The following is a 19,488-nucleotide window of genomic DNA, read 5'->3' on the forward strand; positions in this document are numbered from 1 at the left end:
ACAGACAGACAGACAGACAGACAGACAGACAGACAGATGGGGAACACTGGGACAGTCAAAGTAAAAACAAAAGGTTTTTGGTCATTGCACTGTCTAACAGTATAACAACTAAATTTATTAAGTAAAACAAACAATTACATTACACTGAGATGAGCTTTGAATCAAAGGAAGAGAGGTCTGTTAAGAGTTTAAACATGCAGAAGAGCAGATGTACAGCACTTAATCGCTCACTCTGTCCTCATGTTTCACTTTCCCTCCCTGCATCTCTCGGTTTTCCTGACAATCGCTTCTCAATGTTTTCATGCAACCATCAAAAATATTTATAGGAAAATAATTAACATCATGTATTTCTATGTTCTGTCTATAAACATGGGTCCCGAAGGTTTAAAAAGGACATCTCTGAGAAGTACTTCTTTTGAAAACGGATAAGGTAAAGTATCAATCAATCAATCAATCAATCAATCAATTACTGTAATCTGCTGAGTCTGAAAAGATCCTGACATCATTCTACACAATGACAGTGTGAACAATAGCCTCTAGCCTTATTATCTGAAGGTTAAAGTTTCATCTTGCCTGTGCCTTTGTTACAAACAGCCCTGACTTCCATCAATCAAAGGACAATGCATTATGGGACAGCCTGTCTTGACAACATTTATTCTTCTGACTAACCCTTCAGTCAACTCAGTATCTAAGATTGGGTTCCTTAAAATCTATACAAGCATCTCATTGCATATAGAATTTTTCCATTGTAAAAAGAAAAAATCTAATTATTTAGTACCACTTTCTAATAAGGCCCCCTTTATAAAGGGTTTATGAGTTACACCTTTCTGGGGTTGCCAAGTTGTTGAAAGCTCTTTTAGGTTCATCCTGCTTTAGCATGGATGCTAATTAGAGAGAAAGAAACCCATGACCCTTTCTAAAATAGTAACCTTAAAGAGTACTCCACCGATTCATTATTGCTCTCTTATAAAGTTGTTGGACTCACTATGGACGGTAAAAAACTAAAATGATCAAAAAACGATGGAGCAAAATCAGAGACATCGTCTTTTTAATTCGGTACATTATTCTCCCCTTGTCAAAGACCTACATTACCCACAATGCAACAGAAATTGGGGTGAGTACATCAGACCGGCACATACGGGTACTCCACCAAACATCAAGGCAGCGCCCATTTTTGGGGGATAGAAAACCCAGAGAAGTCAATGCAATTTGAAGTGTCTTTGGATCTAATTTTGACAAATGAGTATGGATTTTTTTCTTGTTAAACAAACGGTTGTTTTGCACACATGTCCAATACTTATTGTGTCACCTTGCCTGAGCCTAAGCATTCACAATACCTTCATATAGTAAGGTTGATCGTCATGTCCCCTCAGTCTTCCCCCGTATAAGTAAATCGATGACCCAACACAGTGTCACGCATATTTCTTAACTGGTCATACATATTTGATTTAATCCCTATTGTCAGTGAGTTGGGTCTGTGAATAATCAACCCATTATTAATAGCCATCTGTTCGATCTATAGGCTGAGATTTAGTTGGAGACGACAGTCAGATGCCACTAGACTGTATATCTACAGTAGCAGCCTCCCCCTTAAGCTAACGTTAGCTTTCCATCAGCATTACCAGCATCATTTAGCCACACTGACTGTGAATATTCACCTATCTTCAAATCTCAGTGTAAATGTCTCGATTAACCCGCTACACAACAGCTTTTCAGCATTTTCCCGTTTCTCTCCTGATGTGCCTCAGCAGTGCCGGCCTGGTCTATAGCCTGGAAATCAGGGTTTTGTGGATGTGTTGTTGGTGCAACCAACTACACAGCATTGCATTATTAATTTAAAACGGGTTGTTTGAAGTAAAAGTTTGGAGATATGTTCAACTTCTGTTCACGCCATTGGCATCTATGGGGAACGCGGGATTGTTTCCCCCCAGAAAGGGGCGCGTTGATGAGAGCCTTCCTCAGATGACGTATTCCCGTATTTTGATGCTAGCTTCCAACACGACCGAACCAACGCTGACTCAAGTGACATCACTTGAGGCAACAGATTTGGAGGAGCTCACTCTGGAGAACTCCACAATAAATCACTGGAGTTCCCCTTACCACCAAGAACAATTTGCTTTTTGCTAACCTCCAGTTGTTGTCACCTTGCTTTAGTGACATACATAGATGCCTACTCCAGGGTGTGTCCGGTACCCTGTGACATCACTGCTGGGTGTGGTTACAGGCGCAACGCTTCCGACCACACTCAACTCTGCATTAGAAGAACAGACTTGAAACTGTTGAACAGCCTGGTATTAAGTCACTCTTAGAGGACACGGTGGCTTAACAGAGAGTGAGAAACTCATGAGTCGTAATTAATGACTATTATAGCAGATGGTCTTTTCCTGATTAATTAAAGTGCAATAAAGACAAAGCAAGTGTCACGCTGGAGGAGGATAAACACCAGCCAACCTTATTATTCATAACCCAAAAATTTGTTCTCATAATCGCTTTTACAGTAACTGATCTGGAGAGCAGCAATATTACATTAATATTTCCAACTTATGAAGCTTTCTCAGATGGTGCCTTGTTAGAAAGTGGTACCAAGTTATCTTTCCTCTCTGTGGCAGCTCTACAATGTAAAAGTGATGATTCATATTGTAATGCTCGTAGAAAAAACTGGAAACCAAAATGAATGCCCCCCTCCCCTGTCTGTCTGCTCACTAGCTGAGATCAGGAAATTGCCCACACAGCCTGTGTGAGGGTCCACCATGCCAAGAAGACTATCAGTCACAGCCAGACAGAACGGACACTGAAGAGAGTTTCATGTGTCTGTATGGTTTGCTACCGAGCGGAGGCCCTTTACTGTCCAGTTGCCAGGAACAAACAATATGGAGGACAGGGATGCTCTGTCTGGCCCCGATACTAAACTCCAGGGCAGAATCAGATCGGACCGAGACAAAGACACAAAAACACTGTTGTTCCAAAATGAGATACACAAAAACACTGTTGTTCCAAAATGAGATACACAAAAACACTGTTGTTCCAAAATGAGATTTGGCCATTTAAAAAAAAAACTGCTCTCACCAAGTGACTGATATTAAAAAAGGCTTCCCGGTGATTTAAAATTGGCTAAATCTTAAAACCTTCCATGGCCAGGATCCACTGGAGTTCTGGCAAAGTGAAAATTGGCGTGAAGATTTGTACAACATGAGAAACACTGGTGTTTCCTGCCAAGCACTTTAAGGAAAGATGCGACAACACTTGAACATTTTTTAAAATACAGTAAGCATTGGCACAGCCACTGGCTTCTGTTTCTGGACTCACAAGTTGTTTGGTTTCTTCCTGTAGACAACAGGGCAAACACACTATGATGGACTTCCAACAGTTGAGTCTGATAGCAGAAGATCTTTTAACGATCTAAAACAACTCTTCTTTCTGGAGACAGCACCCCAAACCAAACACCAAGCCCTCGCCCTAAACACTATCTTTAACTATGACCTTAACATTAGAACCGCCGACATTTCCACCGCCGAACCGCCGAGCGGGTTATTTTTACCCGCTGCAGCAACAGCGTCAACACTCGCAAATATTGCATGTCTTGAAGCGGCTAAGTTGTTCATTTTTATATATTTGTTAATATATATATATATATATATATATATATATATATATTTTTTTTATATAATAAGAAAGACTTGACAAAGTAACTATTTAAAAGTCAGTTTATGGGCTTAAGGGTATTTCGTTACAGATAAAAAAGGTCAGACTGTAGCAGACTGTTTGCTTTCAAACATTGTTATATCTTACTGTATATGTTAGTCACTTAGACACTAGTCTATATACACAACGTTCCACTTCCGGGATTGCTCTGGTGCCGCAAGAAATGTCTTTTTGGCCGATGTCCATTTCCTTCCTCTTTCTCTGTGTTGGCGTTCTAACCTCCGGTGGATTTGTGAGGACTATGGTTAACTGCTCCTCAGATCTCTGCAGGGTAAATCCAGACAGCTAGCTAGACTATCTGTCCAATCAGAGTTTTCTGTTGCACGACTAAAACTACTTTTGGACGTACACATGTTCCACCAAAACAAGTTCCTTCCTGAGACTATTTAGCAGAGGCACCGTGGCTCCGTGCGGGGAATACCGCCACCCAAGACAATTGTGATTGGTTTAAATAAATGCCAATAAACCAGATCACGTTTTTCTTCCATCCCGGAATTCTGTGTTTGAACTAGCCAGACCCTCCTCCGCAACGCTGTGGAGGAAGGTCTGGCAATGCGAGACTACTTGGACACAAAAATATATAAAAATAGAAAGTTACCTTTTAAGGCTCCGGAAACACAGCAGTTATGGCATAGAAACTATGGTTGATGTGTGGTTAGGGTTGGGCAACTAAAAAACACCCATCTGAGGTCACGGGTTACAGTTATTTAAAAGCTAAAGTTAAATGCAGGTGTGACAGGACTCGTACTCCGGTCTCCGGACAGCCAGACGTGGTAGAAACCGCAGTGGACATTATTTGTAGGTGTAAAATTGTATTTAATTTATAATTATGAAGGTAACTCCTGGGCATACTGCTGGCCCCCACCTTATGGTGTACACAGGTTGCACTGCTGCTCATGTCTAGAGGGCATCGGGTGCAGCAAACAGACCAGAATGCAATGCAGACACAAGACAGTTTAAAATATTAAGTATTTTTGGGAAACCACACTCTGTAATAAAAATGAAAGAGGCCACTAAGCATAATATCTATGAATGTCTGATGGAATATTTCCTTCTGATAGGCTTCCTCCTAAAATACACTCAACAATTCTGACAATACTGTAAATGGCCAACTGAAACACGTTTCCTTTCCTTGTGGTGTAACAGAGCTTTCTAAGAATTGTTTCCATGTTTAGTGGGCAGAAAACTAATCTAAATGTATAAGGGTTCTGCATGAGCAGGATCACATGCATACAACGTATTTTGCATGATGAGATAAAGCCTCAGGACTGTTCAAGCATACAAAATGTGTTGAATAATGTACAGCGGCTTTGGCCCAAAGGCAGGAAACCGTAAGGAAGAAAACGCAACTGACAACCAATCTGTCAGCAGGTCAAACAACCAGTCAAACAACTGCAAGATACAAGACAGGTCCACGATCCCAGGCTGAGCCACGTCTGAAATGCTGAAGAGCCAGGAGGTAAAGAGCATACACAGACTTTATCAATTACACAGTCGACAATCCTTTTTGAGGGGATCTTCTAAATGAAATACTGTAGAAAACTCTGCAGTATAACTGCCCAACAAAAGTCATTGCTGGATGCATACAGTTTATCCATTTAACCATAATAACAGGAGATTATTCCACCATTAAAGCCTCCAGGGCACAACTTGGCAGATAAAGAAATACTCAATGTAAGAATCTGTACTTTCTGTTTTGCAGACTGTGCATACAGTTTAATAATTGATTCCCTGGAAGTAACTTTTCCTCCAGGATATAGACTTTGTTAGACAAGCAGGTCAGCGGAGACAGCAGAAATACCTGGAAGAACGGCTTTTGTAAGAAATGTGCCACTTCTGTTAAAACAAATCTCCCAGACGTTTTAAACCATGGGTATTAGGGGCCTTCTTCTCCCACTGCAAGCTGCTCAACATCCTAGTATCCAAAACAAAAGCTACACAAGCTCCGTTAGTGCGATAACGTTTAACCATTAATTAAAAGAAGTAGTAGAAATGTTACGCAATACAAAGTCACAGAGCCTAAAGAGATCTTCACAAAGATCAACAGATGGTTTTGTTGTTTTGTAATCAGTATATTAACATGAACATTATGTAACAAGTGTTTTTTGGAGAAAGCTGTTTAAAGAAGAAATCAGATTTCCTCTCGACCCCTTCAGATAAAGCAAGTGACACTCACCTGTAGCTGCAAAATCATTTTCATCTGTGGACTGCTGTAAAATAAAATGGACCATGTAGAAAGACTACTACGTTTTGGTTCTCTTTCACATTGTTTTACTTGCAAAGTGTTGCGTGTTCCTCTATGAGGAGATTCTAATTCAATACTAGTCTGGATCAACGGAAGTCCATTTCCAGGATAAAGCCTGACACCTTGCACATGTCTGTTCTCTGTGTGTTGCCCTATCAAAATCTGTTCATTTTGGGAAACAACCACAAACTTCGAGCTAGCGAGCTACACGCTGAAAATGCCAAATTTTGAAGAAGATTTGGACGGTGCAATAGGGCAGGCCTGCTTGGTTCTTTCAGGGAACGATTGTAAAGATTTACAAAGAATATGTTTAGGTCATTTCCTCTCTAACTGGGAAGTTTTGGGACTGATTGGTGGGATTACTGTGGATGAAGTACACACAGAGATACACTGGTTTAACCATGTATCAGCTAATTTAAATAGCTCATGTTACTGTACTGTGTCAACAGTTAACTTCATTTAATATTGGATGTGGCGTTTTCTTTTGTGGGGTGAAAATGTTCCACCAAAACAAGTTCCTTCCCGAGACTATTCTGCAGAGCCACCGTCACTGCATCCGAAGCTTAGCAGTCTTACCAAGACGACTGTGATTCATTTTAAGAAATGCAAACAACCCAGAGCGTCTTTTCTCCTGTCCCAGAATGTATCTGTGGTGTAGCCAGAACTATTCCACAGCGCTGTGGAGATCTGGCAATGTGAGACAAATACAATACACCGTCTGCTAGTGTGTGCGTGCTGAAAAGAAATCCTGTGTTCATACACAGCCCTGGCTCTGTAAATGGACCTGACCGACCCACGCAACACTGTTCGGTGTACCCGAGCACAGGACAGGGGGAAGGCCAGGGATGTATAAAGAGAAGGGCAGTGGAAGTCAAAGGAATGTTAAATCTGGCACATGCTAACGTTCTGAAGGAGCACTGATGAAAGTGGTGTATTTGTTTGGGGGAGGAGTTCAAGTAACACCAATCTTGCAGCATGGTGGCCCAATGGTTGGCACTGTGGCCTCACAGCAAGAAGCTTCTGGGTTCGAATCCTGGTCGTTCCGGGGCCTTTCTGTGTGGAGTTTGCATATTCTCCCCATGTTCCGGGTGCTCTGTACTAGGTTCTCCAGTCAGTGCTCTTGATCAAGGCACTGGCTCAGATCTGGAGTTGGTCCCTGGGTGCTGTGATTGGCTGCCCACTGCTCCCTTGAGGGATGGGTTAAATGCAGAGAATGAATTTCGCTATGTGTATGTGACAATAAAGTACCTTTACTTTGTCTTAATGGCAGACTCCAGCTTTGAGTTAGGAAAGGAAGGATAAAAGCAACCATATCGCCGGACAAGAACATTAACATTTCAAAATTCTGTAAAACCCTAATTCTTTCTCTTTTTCAATACTGTGTCTGCACATGGCAACAAAGGTATGGTTAAAGTTAATTAAAAAAAGAGTGTGGTTATGGATTACGGTTTTGGAAAAACAGAACAGGTCCGAGACGGGATGTCCCTAAGACCTTTTGCGAAGCTGTGCAACAAGCTGAAAGATGTGATGAAGCATGATGAGGTGACCGTGTGAACAATACTCCTGAAATGCTAAATACTGAAGCGTTTCGAAGACAAAGACTTGTTAGTGAGACAATTAAAATCCATGTCTATTGCACGTATATATTTATGTGTGTATTTCTTCACCTTCTCTCAACCATAAAAAAAATCTTCTCCCTCCCTCATTTGCTCAGATGATGCCTCACATTAGCCACGGGGAGCACAGTTTGCCATTAACTATGTGTGTCACACGCTCTCTTCTATTACTGTGCTGACGTTCATCCTCAGTATGGTGTCGCCTGCTGTGCAGAGCTGTGTGCAGCCTCTGAACACTGTTAAAACAAATGAACAACAATTATCAAGCTCCCACTCTCCATTAAACCCACTGCATTATTTGAATAAAGAGGGATCAATCATGCAACAAAGTTTGTCGTGTCACACTTTAAACTGTCCGAACGGCAACGTGATTTGAAAGGGACGGAGGAGATTGAAGACATCTTGGAGCAGTGGTTGGCATTAGATAGCAGGGGCAGTAGTAGATCGTCAGCAGGACACAATGGGATTGGGAACCAATAAATGAAGCCCGTGGCCAGTGTTTCCGCTAGAAAAAATGTACCTGACCTGTAAGGTTTCATTTTACCGGTCAAATGGGACACGTTCTGGTCAAATATTTCCCCTGTTTATTGCGCTTCAATACAAATGATAGGCAGGCTATAAAGAAGAATGTCATCAAGGGATGTAGATTTATACTCTTTATATTGAAATGTAGGCTACTTGCTACAGGTAGAGAGGGCAAAAGAATTAAATCAATGCACATAACATTGTGTCTCTGCTGGCACACTGGAGACGGGAACTACGCAATTACCTAGGCCAGTTTGACCCACTCTGGATAGATTTCATCTAAGCCATTAATGTTAATGTATCACAAAGTAATTCATAATGTTTCCCTGTCTCGCCATAGCTTGGGCTTTGACTTTCTCGCTTGCTTGTCGCCGTTTGTTGTTTGTAAATGTACGGCATGCTTCTGCATGCAATCAGAGCGAGAATGTGACACGTTTTTTTTTCCTTTATCGCATACGCTACAGTCTAGTCATTTTTTAACTGAGAAAAAAAAAAACACTTGTAGAAAAAAAGATACAAAAATCGCTGTAGCTTATTTTAACACAATTCAAATTGTGTAGAGGGAATTATTTCCACCCATCAGCCAGATGCAAGATATATTCAATTCCATTTTATTTGTAGTGTCAAATCATAACAGCAGGTATTTCAGGACATTTTCCATGTAGAGTAGGTCTACACCACACATCACAAATATAATTTCCCCCCATGAGCAAAAACTTCTCCTATAGATAGGAAATATAGTAGAGCTTTAGAGCCTTACCAGCAGAAGAATCTTTTTAGAGTAGCACTTGATAGATTGATAGATGGGATCTGGATTACAGACTGGTTAGTTTGACCTTATAGAGGCACCAGCAGACGGCCATGGAGAGTCTAAAATGCAACATGTTCAGTCAGATAAAAATGTAAAAGCCATGCTTAAAGGAACACGCCGACTTATTGGGACTTTAGCTTATTCCCCGTAACCCCCAGAGTTAGACTAGTCGATACATACCCTTCTCATCTCAGTGCGTGCTGTAAGGCTGTCTGACGGCTCCAGCATTAGCTTAGCCTAGCACAGATCCTGCAGGTCACAGCGTGTACACAAAACAACGTAACATGAGACACAGCCATCTTCTAACCGTAAACAAGCCGGGAACTATATTCTCAGACAGGCTTGCAAAGTACTGTATTCTTCCGCCTAATAATATAGTTCCTGGTTTGTTTAGGGATAGAAGACGGCTGTGTCTCATGTTACGTTGTTTTTTGTACATGCTGTGACTCTATAAATCACAACATGTAAATAGGAACATGTTGGTGTTATTTTGTCACTTATTCAGAGCAGTAGGATTACTGGAACCATTCACCTGCATGATCTGTGCTGGCCTGATGCCGCTGGAGCCGTCAGACAGCATTACAGCACGCACTGAGATGAGAAGGGTATGTATGGACTAGTCTAACTCTGGGGGTTACGGTGAATAAGCTAAATTCCCAATAAGTCGGCGTGTTCCTTTAAGCATAGGGCTGGGCGATATGTAGAAAATCAAATATCACGATACCTTTAACCAAATACCTTGATATCGATACCACAACGATATTGTAGTGTTGACTATTGGTGCTTTCTCAAAATATTTAAACAATGAGATTTTCGATAAATAATCATCAGTAATGTAGATATAATGACTAAGTGGGTAAAGGCAAATAATACAACAGCTAGAACAGTCTGTTTTTTTTTATTACCTGCTTCATGTAGTTCTACTTGAACATAGGGTCAGTTTCAGCAAATATTTCAGAAAGTTAGTTTTATAAGTCTTACTTCAGAAAAGTACATCACTTTACTATAATGCAGCCTTTAAAAACAGGAAAAGACAACACTTATTACATATTACGATATCCAAAATCTAAGACGATATCTACTCTCATATCACGATTTCGATATAATATCGATATATTGCCCAGCTCTACTTAAGCGTATAGGTAAATTAGTCCAAGGCACTCTCTGTGTGCCCAGAAACGCAAAAAAAACTTTTTCAGCACACAATCTGTTGCTGCACTGTGTCCAGCTCTCAGGGAACATGAATGTGCTTTTGACATCTCATGGAAACATGCACACAATATTCAGTGTGTACAAAAGTACACTTTGGCATGACACCAGCACAAGATCAAAGGTCACAAAGTCACCAGAATCATAAAGGAACATTATCTTGGGACCGGGAATATTTAACTACATTTTGTGTCAAGTATTGGACTGACCAGTCCACATCGGAATGCTCCAGCTGCACCACTAACATGGCAAAAACCTGAAACTGAAAAGTACTGAAACTTTCACACAGCACGTCACATTGCTTCAAACATCAATAAATCATAAAAACTCCACCAGCAGCACTCCCTAAGTGGATTTTTTTATCCGTATACACACACCGCTAGCCAGTAGAGCAATATCTAAAATTGCCTAGTGTGCCATTTCATTCTGTGAATCGACCAAAACTGCAACAACAGATACAGCACGGCTCCCAGCGCGCTGCCCCCACAGCGGTGTGTCCCATACTCACATCCCACCATCATCATGGCCACAGAGAAGATCTTCTCGCCGTCGCTGGTGGGGGCGATGTTGCCGAAGCCGATGGTGGTCAGGCTGGTCATGGTGAAGTACAGAGAGGTGATGTACAGAGAGTCCTTGCCAGGGCCGCCCTCCCATTGGCCAGAGCCGCTGGTGTTGTAGCGGTAGGGCGATCCGATGCTGAGAGCCAGCTGGTAGAGCCAGCTGTCCACCTTGATGGTGTTGGTGGCCTCGTCGATGACCTCGTAGTCTCCGATGCTGTACCTGTTGGCGACAAAATCTTAATTTCAGTATGTTTAGCAGGTGTGACAGCAGAGGTATAAACTGATGCATCTGATTGATAACTGGATAAAAGTTATAGTGGAACAAGCATTAAATGGAAATTCCTATGTTTTTGTGTGCAAGTAACAGATGGGAACAACAGTCTTTGACATTGGTTCAGTATTAAAACGCTGTAACTGGCAGCCACAGACCGGGCTGCAATGTAACCCTATGGGGCAAATGTGCATAGTCTATTTGGTCCAATGACCAAATTAATTAATATTCTAAGTGTCTGACAACATTATGGAAAGGTTCCCTACAGAGATAGACCTTTTTAAAACCTCTTTGAGACCTTTCTGTTTAACCAGAAACAGATCTGAGGTCGCTAGCGCTAAACCAACCAGACTCCATTTAAAAAAACAATACTTTTAGTGTGTATAGCGTGTATTTGAAAAAAGGATCTTACTCTTCAACAGAAAGGTCGACCTCCTTAGAAATCCTTTCCATAATGTTGTCAGACACTTAGAATATTAATCTGAGCCTGTCAGTGTCAAAACCAGCACTTTAGTGAAGGTAAATACAAGCTGGACAATTAACTGACATTGTAGCTTGTTTCTCTGACTGCCGACTGCAGCGATCTCTCTTAATACTGGACCTATGTCAAAGACTGTTGTTCCCATCAGTCACTTAGACACAAAAACATAGGAAATAGAGTCCAGGTTGAAAAAAACGGTAGTTACCCTTTAATATCCAACTCAAGAGGAGTAATTAAGAATGTTTCCATTGTTGCCCCCAGACTTAACAATAGTTTGCATTGTATTATTAGATCTATAATATATATAGAAATATTTTTTATTTATTTAATTACAATCTGCCTTTTTACTTAAGCTTTTTGAACAATATCATGACTACATGGACTCATATTTTCTCTATATTAGTCAATGTGTTTTTGTGCTAAATGCCTATATCTGGTACTGTCACACCTCTCTAAATGCATATGGTCACCAACATTAAAAATTGCCTGTGAAATAATGTTCACATACCACCAATATGCAACCACAAATCTCTCATGTGTAGGTTAGGGTTAGGAAAAGATTGTTGGGAGTTTACTGTTTTTAACCTGCAAAAGAAGTTTCCCATCCAAAACTTGGCAAAACAAATGAGTAGTATAGAAATGAAATGAGACAGAGTTTCCTGACTAGTTCTTGAATGCCAACCGCAGTCACTAGAGGACAACATTCCCTTTAAAAACATTACAAATGCCTTAATCCTTCAATTATTTATGCGCACATCCTTAAACATATACTGTACGCTACATCCAAATTTAATGCCTCAAATATGACGTCTACTTAAGCAAAACCATGAATTCTTCATGTCAGAGCAGACTGAGGAGCATGAACAACATTTGGAGCTTCACTTTGGTCTGTCGACGCTAATATTTAGTTATTAGGGCAACTTTCTTTATGCACTTTTCACTTAATATGAAAAGTGAATGCGGCATTGGGGGTAAACAATTAAGCTGCTCTATAGAAAATGTATGAACCATAAACCTGCAATAAGGATCTCAAATGCAGCAGTAATGCATCAAAGTATTGCTGTAGAGTATTTGCAATTAAGGAATGATTTGGAAAGGGATTTGCTATGGGGCAAACATAAATTAGCATATTGTATGGAGGATACTAAACAAAGCATGTAGTACGCAGCTGAGCAGCAGATGTTTTGTGATGTACAGTACAGGTGGCAGGGCTGGAGGAATGTTTAGCATACACAAGCAATTAGGAACAGTTAGCAGCAGTCAGCAGGAGCTTCTGAATGGCACTAAGCTGGGAGGAATGAGAGACCCCTCAGAGAGTGTAAAAGAGTTTACCAGATGCAGGCAAGCCAGTGAGCCACCAGTCCAAACACACAGACCAGCAGCACCAGAACGGCAGCTCCGTACTCCAGGTAGTGGTCCAGTTTCCGGGCCACCCGGCCCAGACGCAGCAGGCGGACCACCTTCAGGGAGCTGAACAGACTGCTGATGCCCTGAGGGGGAGGAAGGAGGGAGAGGAAGGGAGGGAGGAAGGAGGGAGGAAGGAAGGGAGGGAGGAAGGTGGGAGAGGAAGGGAGGGAGGGATTGAGGGAGGGGACGGAAGAGGAGGAAAGAGAAATGTGGGGAGGGATGGTGTACGGTAAGAAAAGAGGACAAACAATGAATAAAGAGACACAGAGAGAGAGAGAGAGAGAGAGAGAGAGAGAGAGAGAGAGCAGTCTGTTATTACAGAGAAAGGTTTGGTTTTTGTTGTGTAAAAGGAGAATGCATTCATTGGGCAACAACTGATCGTTGGCAAAGCCCCGCCCCTCCATCATATTTTCCTTCCCAATTCTTTGTTATTTTTGAGGCTATGGGTCCTTGATTTGAGATAAAAGCAGCATCATGTTTTTAAAAGCACTGGGATTTGCTTTTCGTAAAACAGTCCAACTTCCCTGTTTTAGACCATTCCCAGTAGAGGCTCAGCTGTTGGACCACTACGACTCCCATCACCTGGTTCCTTCTGGAAGAATACACTACGAGTTTTAAACGCTGGAGCAATTCAAACTTTCTATTTCAGACAGGAAAGTAAATTAGGGGGGAAAGGAATACAACGACAACAACAATGTGATCAGTTTGTTTTCATTCCGCCCACAGTTGAATATGAGTAATATAATAAAGGGTTTTAAAAAGTGCTTACTACCGTATATTAATTTCTAAAAAAAACAAAAAACACCAATACTTAGAAATACACAGATGAGTGTCTCTGCAGAGACACCTACACACACACACTAAATAATACCAATGTGTTAAGATTCTCACATCGGACTGTATATATTGCTCCCAGAAGAGTAGAGTAGACTTTATATAATGTATACTATATGCATTGAATTCAAGTACACACATTCTTCCCAGTTCTATAGTGTATATAGTTCTGTTTGTGGTACCAGGCAGACCTTTTATTGAAGATTATGCACAAGTTATTAAAAGACAGGCAAGTGTTCTGTTTGTTTGTTTGTTTTTTATTATCTGTATGTGATGAGAAATGTGACAGGTAATATTCTCACATCAACCAGAAGCTTAAAGGACAAATCGGGCTCAAAATGAACCTAGGGGTTAATAACACACGTGTAGCAGTTGACCGTTCTCTGGGACATGTTTTCATACTAATTTAATGTGACCAGTTTTAGCGCGAACAGCTTACAAAGTTCTCAACGCTTGGGTTTGCATGTAGGGACCCTCATTATGCTACCGTGGAAGTTTGGTGCTATTTTGAGCCTTGTTAGCGGTGTAGAAATAGAGATTTCTTTTTACTTTACCAGTGCCCCGACTACTAGCGTTACAAGCTAATTAGCGGTTTGCGCTAAAACTGGTCACATTGGATTAGCATGAAAACATGTCCCAGAGAATGGTCGACTGGGTACACATATGTTATTAACCCCTAGGTTCATTTTGTGCTGGAATAGTCCTTTAAGCTTCTTTTTCTTTAGTTTCCTGCAACAGGTTTTTTTTTATGTACTTCTTTGTTTATTTGATATAGATTACTTGATGAAACAAAGCTAGAACTGGCACTTTTACATGCCAAGCCACACTTCATCATCCATCAAAATGATTTCTAAATGACATTTTGTCCAAGTTATGCAGCTGTAAGCTCGAGAGGAAACCAGAAAAGGTCACAGCAGGAACTGAGAAAACAAACACAGTTAATAATGCATTGCTTTCTTCCAAATCACTATTAGGAAGTTAACCCATCAAAAGCCATGAGCATCAGTCCGGACCTTAAATACAGAAGCACATCAAAGATTGGGACATTTTTGGTTCCATGTTGGCCAGTAAAGTGTCACCCAAATCAGAAAAGAAGTAATACAGGATGGCAAAACCTAACTAAGGTTATGATCAAACTGGTGACAGACTCTTCCTCCAGAGCTCCCATCATGTCGGACCAGCGGCAGAGCTCAACATGACGTGTTATGAGCACACAAATATTCATATGGCACTGGTCATTTTAAAAGGGTACCAAAATCGGTTTATACACATGATTTAAATCAGAAAATCAATTTTTTAAAATCGACTCTTTTCCTTAGAATCAATATACCGTATTTTTCGGACTATAAGTCGCTCCGGAGTATAAGTCGCATCAGTCAAAAAATGCGTCATGAAGAGAAAAAAAACATATATAAGTCACACCGGACTATAAATTGCATTTATTTAGATTATAAATACAAGAGTTATTCAACTACACAATAGCACACAGAACAATACGCTGAATACGGTAGGTGTCCGGTATGTTAACGTAACACATTAACAGTTATTGAACTATACAGAACAACTAGCTACCAGGGCGTGGAGCATGGAGGTATTAAAAGGCGTGGAGACGTAGCTGCACCGTTGACGAGCCCCTCCCGACTCCTTCCTCCACCTCTGGCCATCTAGCTTTCAGCCCACGATTAGCCGATTAGCTTTCTTTGTTTTCTTCATTGCAGTAAGAGTCACCTTTTCTCCAGTCTCCCTCATAAGTTTCTCCCTCATTTCAAACTCTCTTTCTACAGCTCGATTACCGTTTTCGGGGCTGCATATTTTACTACCTGCAGTTTGTTATCTCTTTTCTTTCTCAGTTGTCTTTAGGAGCAGTATATAGTTGTCACAAGCCTAGAGCGCCCTCTCGCGGCTGTAGACGGTAATGTTTTCAGTATGAATTAACATGTAAAAACATGTTAAATTATATATATTTTGATATATAAGTTGCACCTGACTATAAGTCGCAGGACCAGCCAAAGTAGGAAAAAAAGTGTGACTTATAGTCCAGAAAATACGGTATAATTTTTTTACCATTCATTGATCTAAATATTTTCTGTTGATACGGTACCACCGACGGCGACTACATCATATCTGTTTCTTGCAAGACTGAGTGAAAGAAGAAAACACACGTTATGTTATCTTTACAAATGAAATAAATGACAGACTGAAACGATTAGTTTTTCGAAATATCCGTGATGTATTGTCTCTAGAAGTGTATTATTCAACTTTTTTTTGTTAAAGTAGGAAATACTCAATACTATCGAATTGCAATACTTCCAGAATCGCGATAAATGAAAATCGCAATACAAATCTAATCGGCACCCATGTATCGTGAAAGAACATTATTTACTAGAGGTCGACCGATTCATCGGTTTTGCCGATTAATCGGCACCGATAGTTGATTGGTGGAACTATCGTTATCGGCAAAAATCCATGCCGATAGTTTTTCCTGGTTGCGTCCGTTGCTGGAGCGGCTGAGAAGCGCACGCTGTCATTCATTCCACAGTACACAGAGCTGAGAAGGCTCTGCTGGCAGCATGCGTTACAATAGAGGCCTCTAGAGGCTAAACAAAAACTATCACGGATGTCTCCTGTTGTTTGTTTTCGGCACGGAGAGCACATGCTGTGCGACATCAGATGCGTGTTTAAAGCATCGACAGCAAAAAGGTATGTATGCAGTACATTTTGTCATATCATTATAAAGTTATTAATTTGTTGAATAGATGCTGCATTAGCAGAGAAAGAACAGCACAACAGTGTGTTTGTTTGCTTTCGAGGCTGAGATGACGCTAAACATTAGTAGTAGGCTAACTAACCTCAAACGGTTAAAACACTGACAAAAATGAACGCAAGTCCGACCCAAATCGTCCACGATCTGTCTAGTGGCTGCCGCTGGAGAATTGAGATGTGTAGAATCGACGGCGCATTCATTTTAAAATCCTCAGCGGAGGAGCATCAACAACTGCCCGAAAGCACGGTGTTATATGGTGGAGAGACATAGAGAGAGACTGAAGAGAGAGAGTGTTATATGGTGGAGAGACATAGAGAGAGACTGAAGAGAGAGAGTGTTATATGGTGGAGAGACATAGAGAGAGACTGAAGAGAGAGAGTGTTATATGGTGGAGAGACATAGAGAGAGACTGAAGAGAGAGAGTGTTATATGGTGGAGAGACACAGAGAGAGACTGAAGAGAGAGAGTGTTATATGGTGGAGAGACATAGAGAGAGACTGAAGAGAGAGAGTGTTATATGGTGGAGAGACAGAGAGAGACTGAAGAGAGAGAGTGTTATATGGTGGAGAGACATAGAGAGAGACTGAAGAGAGAGAGTGTTATATGGTGGAGAGACAGAGAGAGAGACTGAAGAGAGAGAGTGTTATATGGTGGAGACATAGAGAGAGACTGAAGAGAGAGAGTGTTATATGGTGGAGACACAGAGAGAGACTGAAGAGCGAGAGTGTTATATGGTGGAGAGACATAGAGAGAGACTGAAGAGAGAGAGTGTTATATGGTGGAGAGACATAGAGAGACTGAAGAGAGAGAGTGTTATATGGTGGAGAGACAGAGAGAGACTGAAGAGAGAGTGTTATATGGTGGAGAGACATAGAGAGAGACTGAAGAGAGAGAGTGTTATATGGTGGAGAGACATAGAGAGAGACTGAAGAAGAGAGAGATATGGTGTTATATGGTGGAGAGAGAGAGAGAGACTGAAGAGAGAGAGTGTTATATGGTGGAGAGACATAGAGAGAGACTGAAGAGAGAGAGTGTTATATGGTGGAGAGACAGAGAGAGACTGAAGAGAGAGAGAGTTATATGGTGGAGAGACATAGAGACTGAAGAGAGAGAGTGTTATATGGTGGAGAGAGAGAGAGAGACTGAAGAGAGAGAGTGTTATATGGTGGAGAGACATAGAGAGAGACTGAAGAGAGAGAGTGTTATATGGTGGAGAGACAGAGAGAGAGAGACTGAGAGAGAGAGAGTTATATGGTGGAGAGACATAGAGACTGAAGAGAGAGAGTGTTATATGGTGGAGAGACATAGAGAGAGACTGAAGAGAGAGAGTGTTATATGGTGGAGAGACAGAGAGAGAGACTGAAGAGAGAGAGTGTTATATGGTGGAGAGACATAGAGAGAGACTGAAGAGAGAGAGTGTTATATGGTGGAGAGACAGAGAGAGAGACTGAAGAGAGAGAGTGTTATATGGTGGGAGAGACAGAGAGAGAGACTGAAGAGAGAGAGAGTTATATGGTGGAGAGACAGAGAGAGAGACTGAAGAGAGAGAGAGTTATATGGTGGAGAGACATAGAGACTGAAGAGAGAGAGTGTTATATGGTGGAGAGACATAGAGAGAGACTGAAGAGAGAGAGTGTTATATGGTGGAGAGACATAGAGACTGAAGAGAGAGAGTGTTATATGGTGGAGAGACAGAGAGAGACTGAAGAGCGCCCAGCAGCGCTAGAACAAAGCCGTGAATCAGAGAAATAAAACGCGTTTTCGCCGATTCATCTCTAGAAATGCGACTGTAGCTATGTTGTTATATTCCTATCTTTATTCAAGAGCGCATTCTTTCAATTTGAGAGCATTTCTCACTGATATTACGTTCAGATTTTGTAATAATTTCCCTCAAAACCTTGCTCTCACACTCAAATGGTCATGCTCGCGCTTGGATTTGCTCTGCTTGTGCTCGGACTCAGATATGTTGTTCTGTGGACAGATTTCCTGCTCTCAGCTTTGAACCTTCTCCTCGCACTCAGCCTGATTCTGCGCGCTTTCAAATCTGCTGCTCTCGGATCTCTCCTGCACGCTTGGATTTTTCTGTGTTACAACACTATCAAAATTCCACAACCAATAGAATGCCAGGTGTAGTGTTGACCAATGAAATGATCCCTGCCCCGTTGAGGGTGCGTTCGTTTTATGTGAGAACATCCGTTGCGGCCGGCTCCTCTGTAACCATGGGTCTGTAACCCAAGTTTATTTAACCCCGCCGTCCATCGCTTTATTATTAGTATATGTCAATAATGTGCACAGAATGGTCGACGGTCTTTCACCTGCACCCATCAGGAAACGGGAGAAAGCTTTGAAGTGGGACATATCAAGTTACGTAGCTACACAACTATGAGGGTGAGTAACATAAATTAAGCACATAGCACATGGCGCTAGCCTAGCTTGATGTCTGTAAACAAATAGCTTTTCTTTAAATCAGTAGTTTAGCTAGCTAGATTGAACGACATATGACGGACAGTATGTGTGTATTTACAACTGGTATTTAATGACACCACTTTGTAATTTGTCCTCGTTTGGTTAACCATGTTCCTGGGGATTTGGCTAATTTCAGACATGTTAGAGGCAATAGTAAAACCTAAACTGTAATATCACTGAAAAACAAAAGAAACTGGATTGTTTGTATCAGTTTTTACATCACTGTTGCATGTTTTTCAGATGTTCTAAATTCTTATAACATTATTTTAATGTTTTGTTTTATTTTATATATATATATATATATATATATATATATATATATGTATAGAAAGTTGTAAGTACAATTCCACTCCTATAATAAAACACTATTTAAAATAGCAGTTATTTATTTTTACCCTTATGAAATCAATACAAAGCAAATTGAACAGAAAAAAAACAAGTATTTTGTTTCAGTTTCCTTTCTTCCAGGTGGGGCTGAAGTACCCCTGTTGAGCTGCACCGTGTGCATGGACCAGTGTTGTACAACCACACTACTGTGTTGTTCCAGTCAGTACATTACTCCAAACGCAAAATCCCATTGGTTCCCCCTGTACTCAC

The 19,488-nt window shown here is 41.0% G+C and overlaps 1 protein-coding gene across 1 annotated transcript in view; it reads right to left on the reverse strand.

Annotated features, from left to right (window-relative positions):
* kcnh5b (potassium voltage-gated channel, subfamily H (eag-related), member 5b) overlaps window positions 1-19,488 on the reverse strand; it is a 242,179-nt gene that overhangs the window by 150,998 nt on the left and 71,693 nt on the right. Inside the window, exons 7-8 of the mRNA XM_028565179.1 lie at window positions 12,753-12,910; window positions 10,617-10,888 (exon numbers count right to left, since the gene is read on the reverse strand). Of these exons, the coding sequence (XP_028420980.1) occupies window positions 10,617-10,888; window positions 12,753-12,910 (430 nt within the window). The remainder of the gene's footprint in view (window positions 1-10,616; window positions 10,889-12,752; window positions 12,911-19,488) is intronic.

This window comes from Perca flavescens, chromosome 20 (assembly GCF_004354835.1).
Source record: "Perca flavescens isolate YP-PL-M2 chromosome 20, PFLA_1.0, whole genome shotgun sequence".
NCBI classification, from domain to species: Eukaryota; Metazoa; Chordata; class Actinopteri; order Perciformes; family Percidae; genus Perca; species Perca flavescens.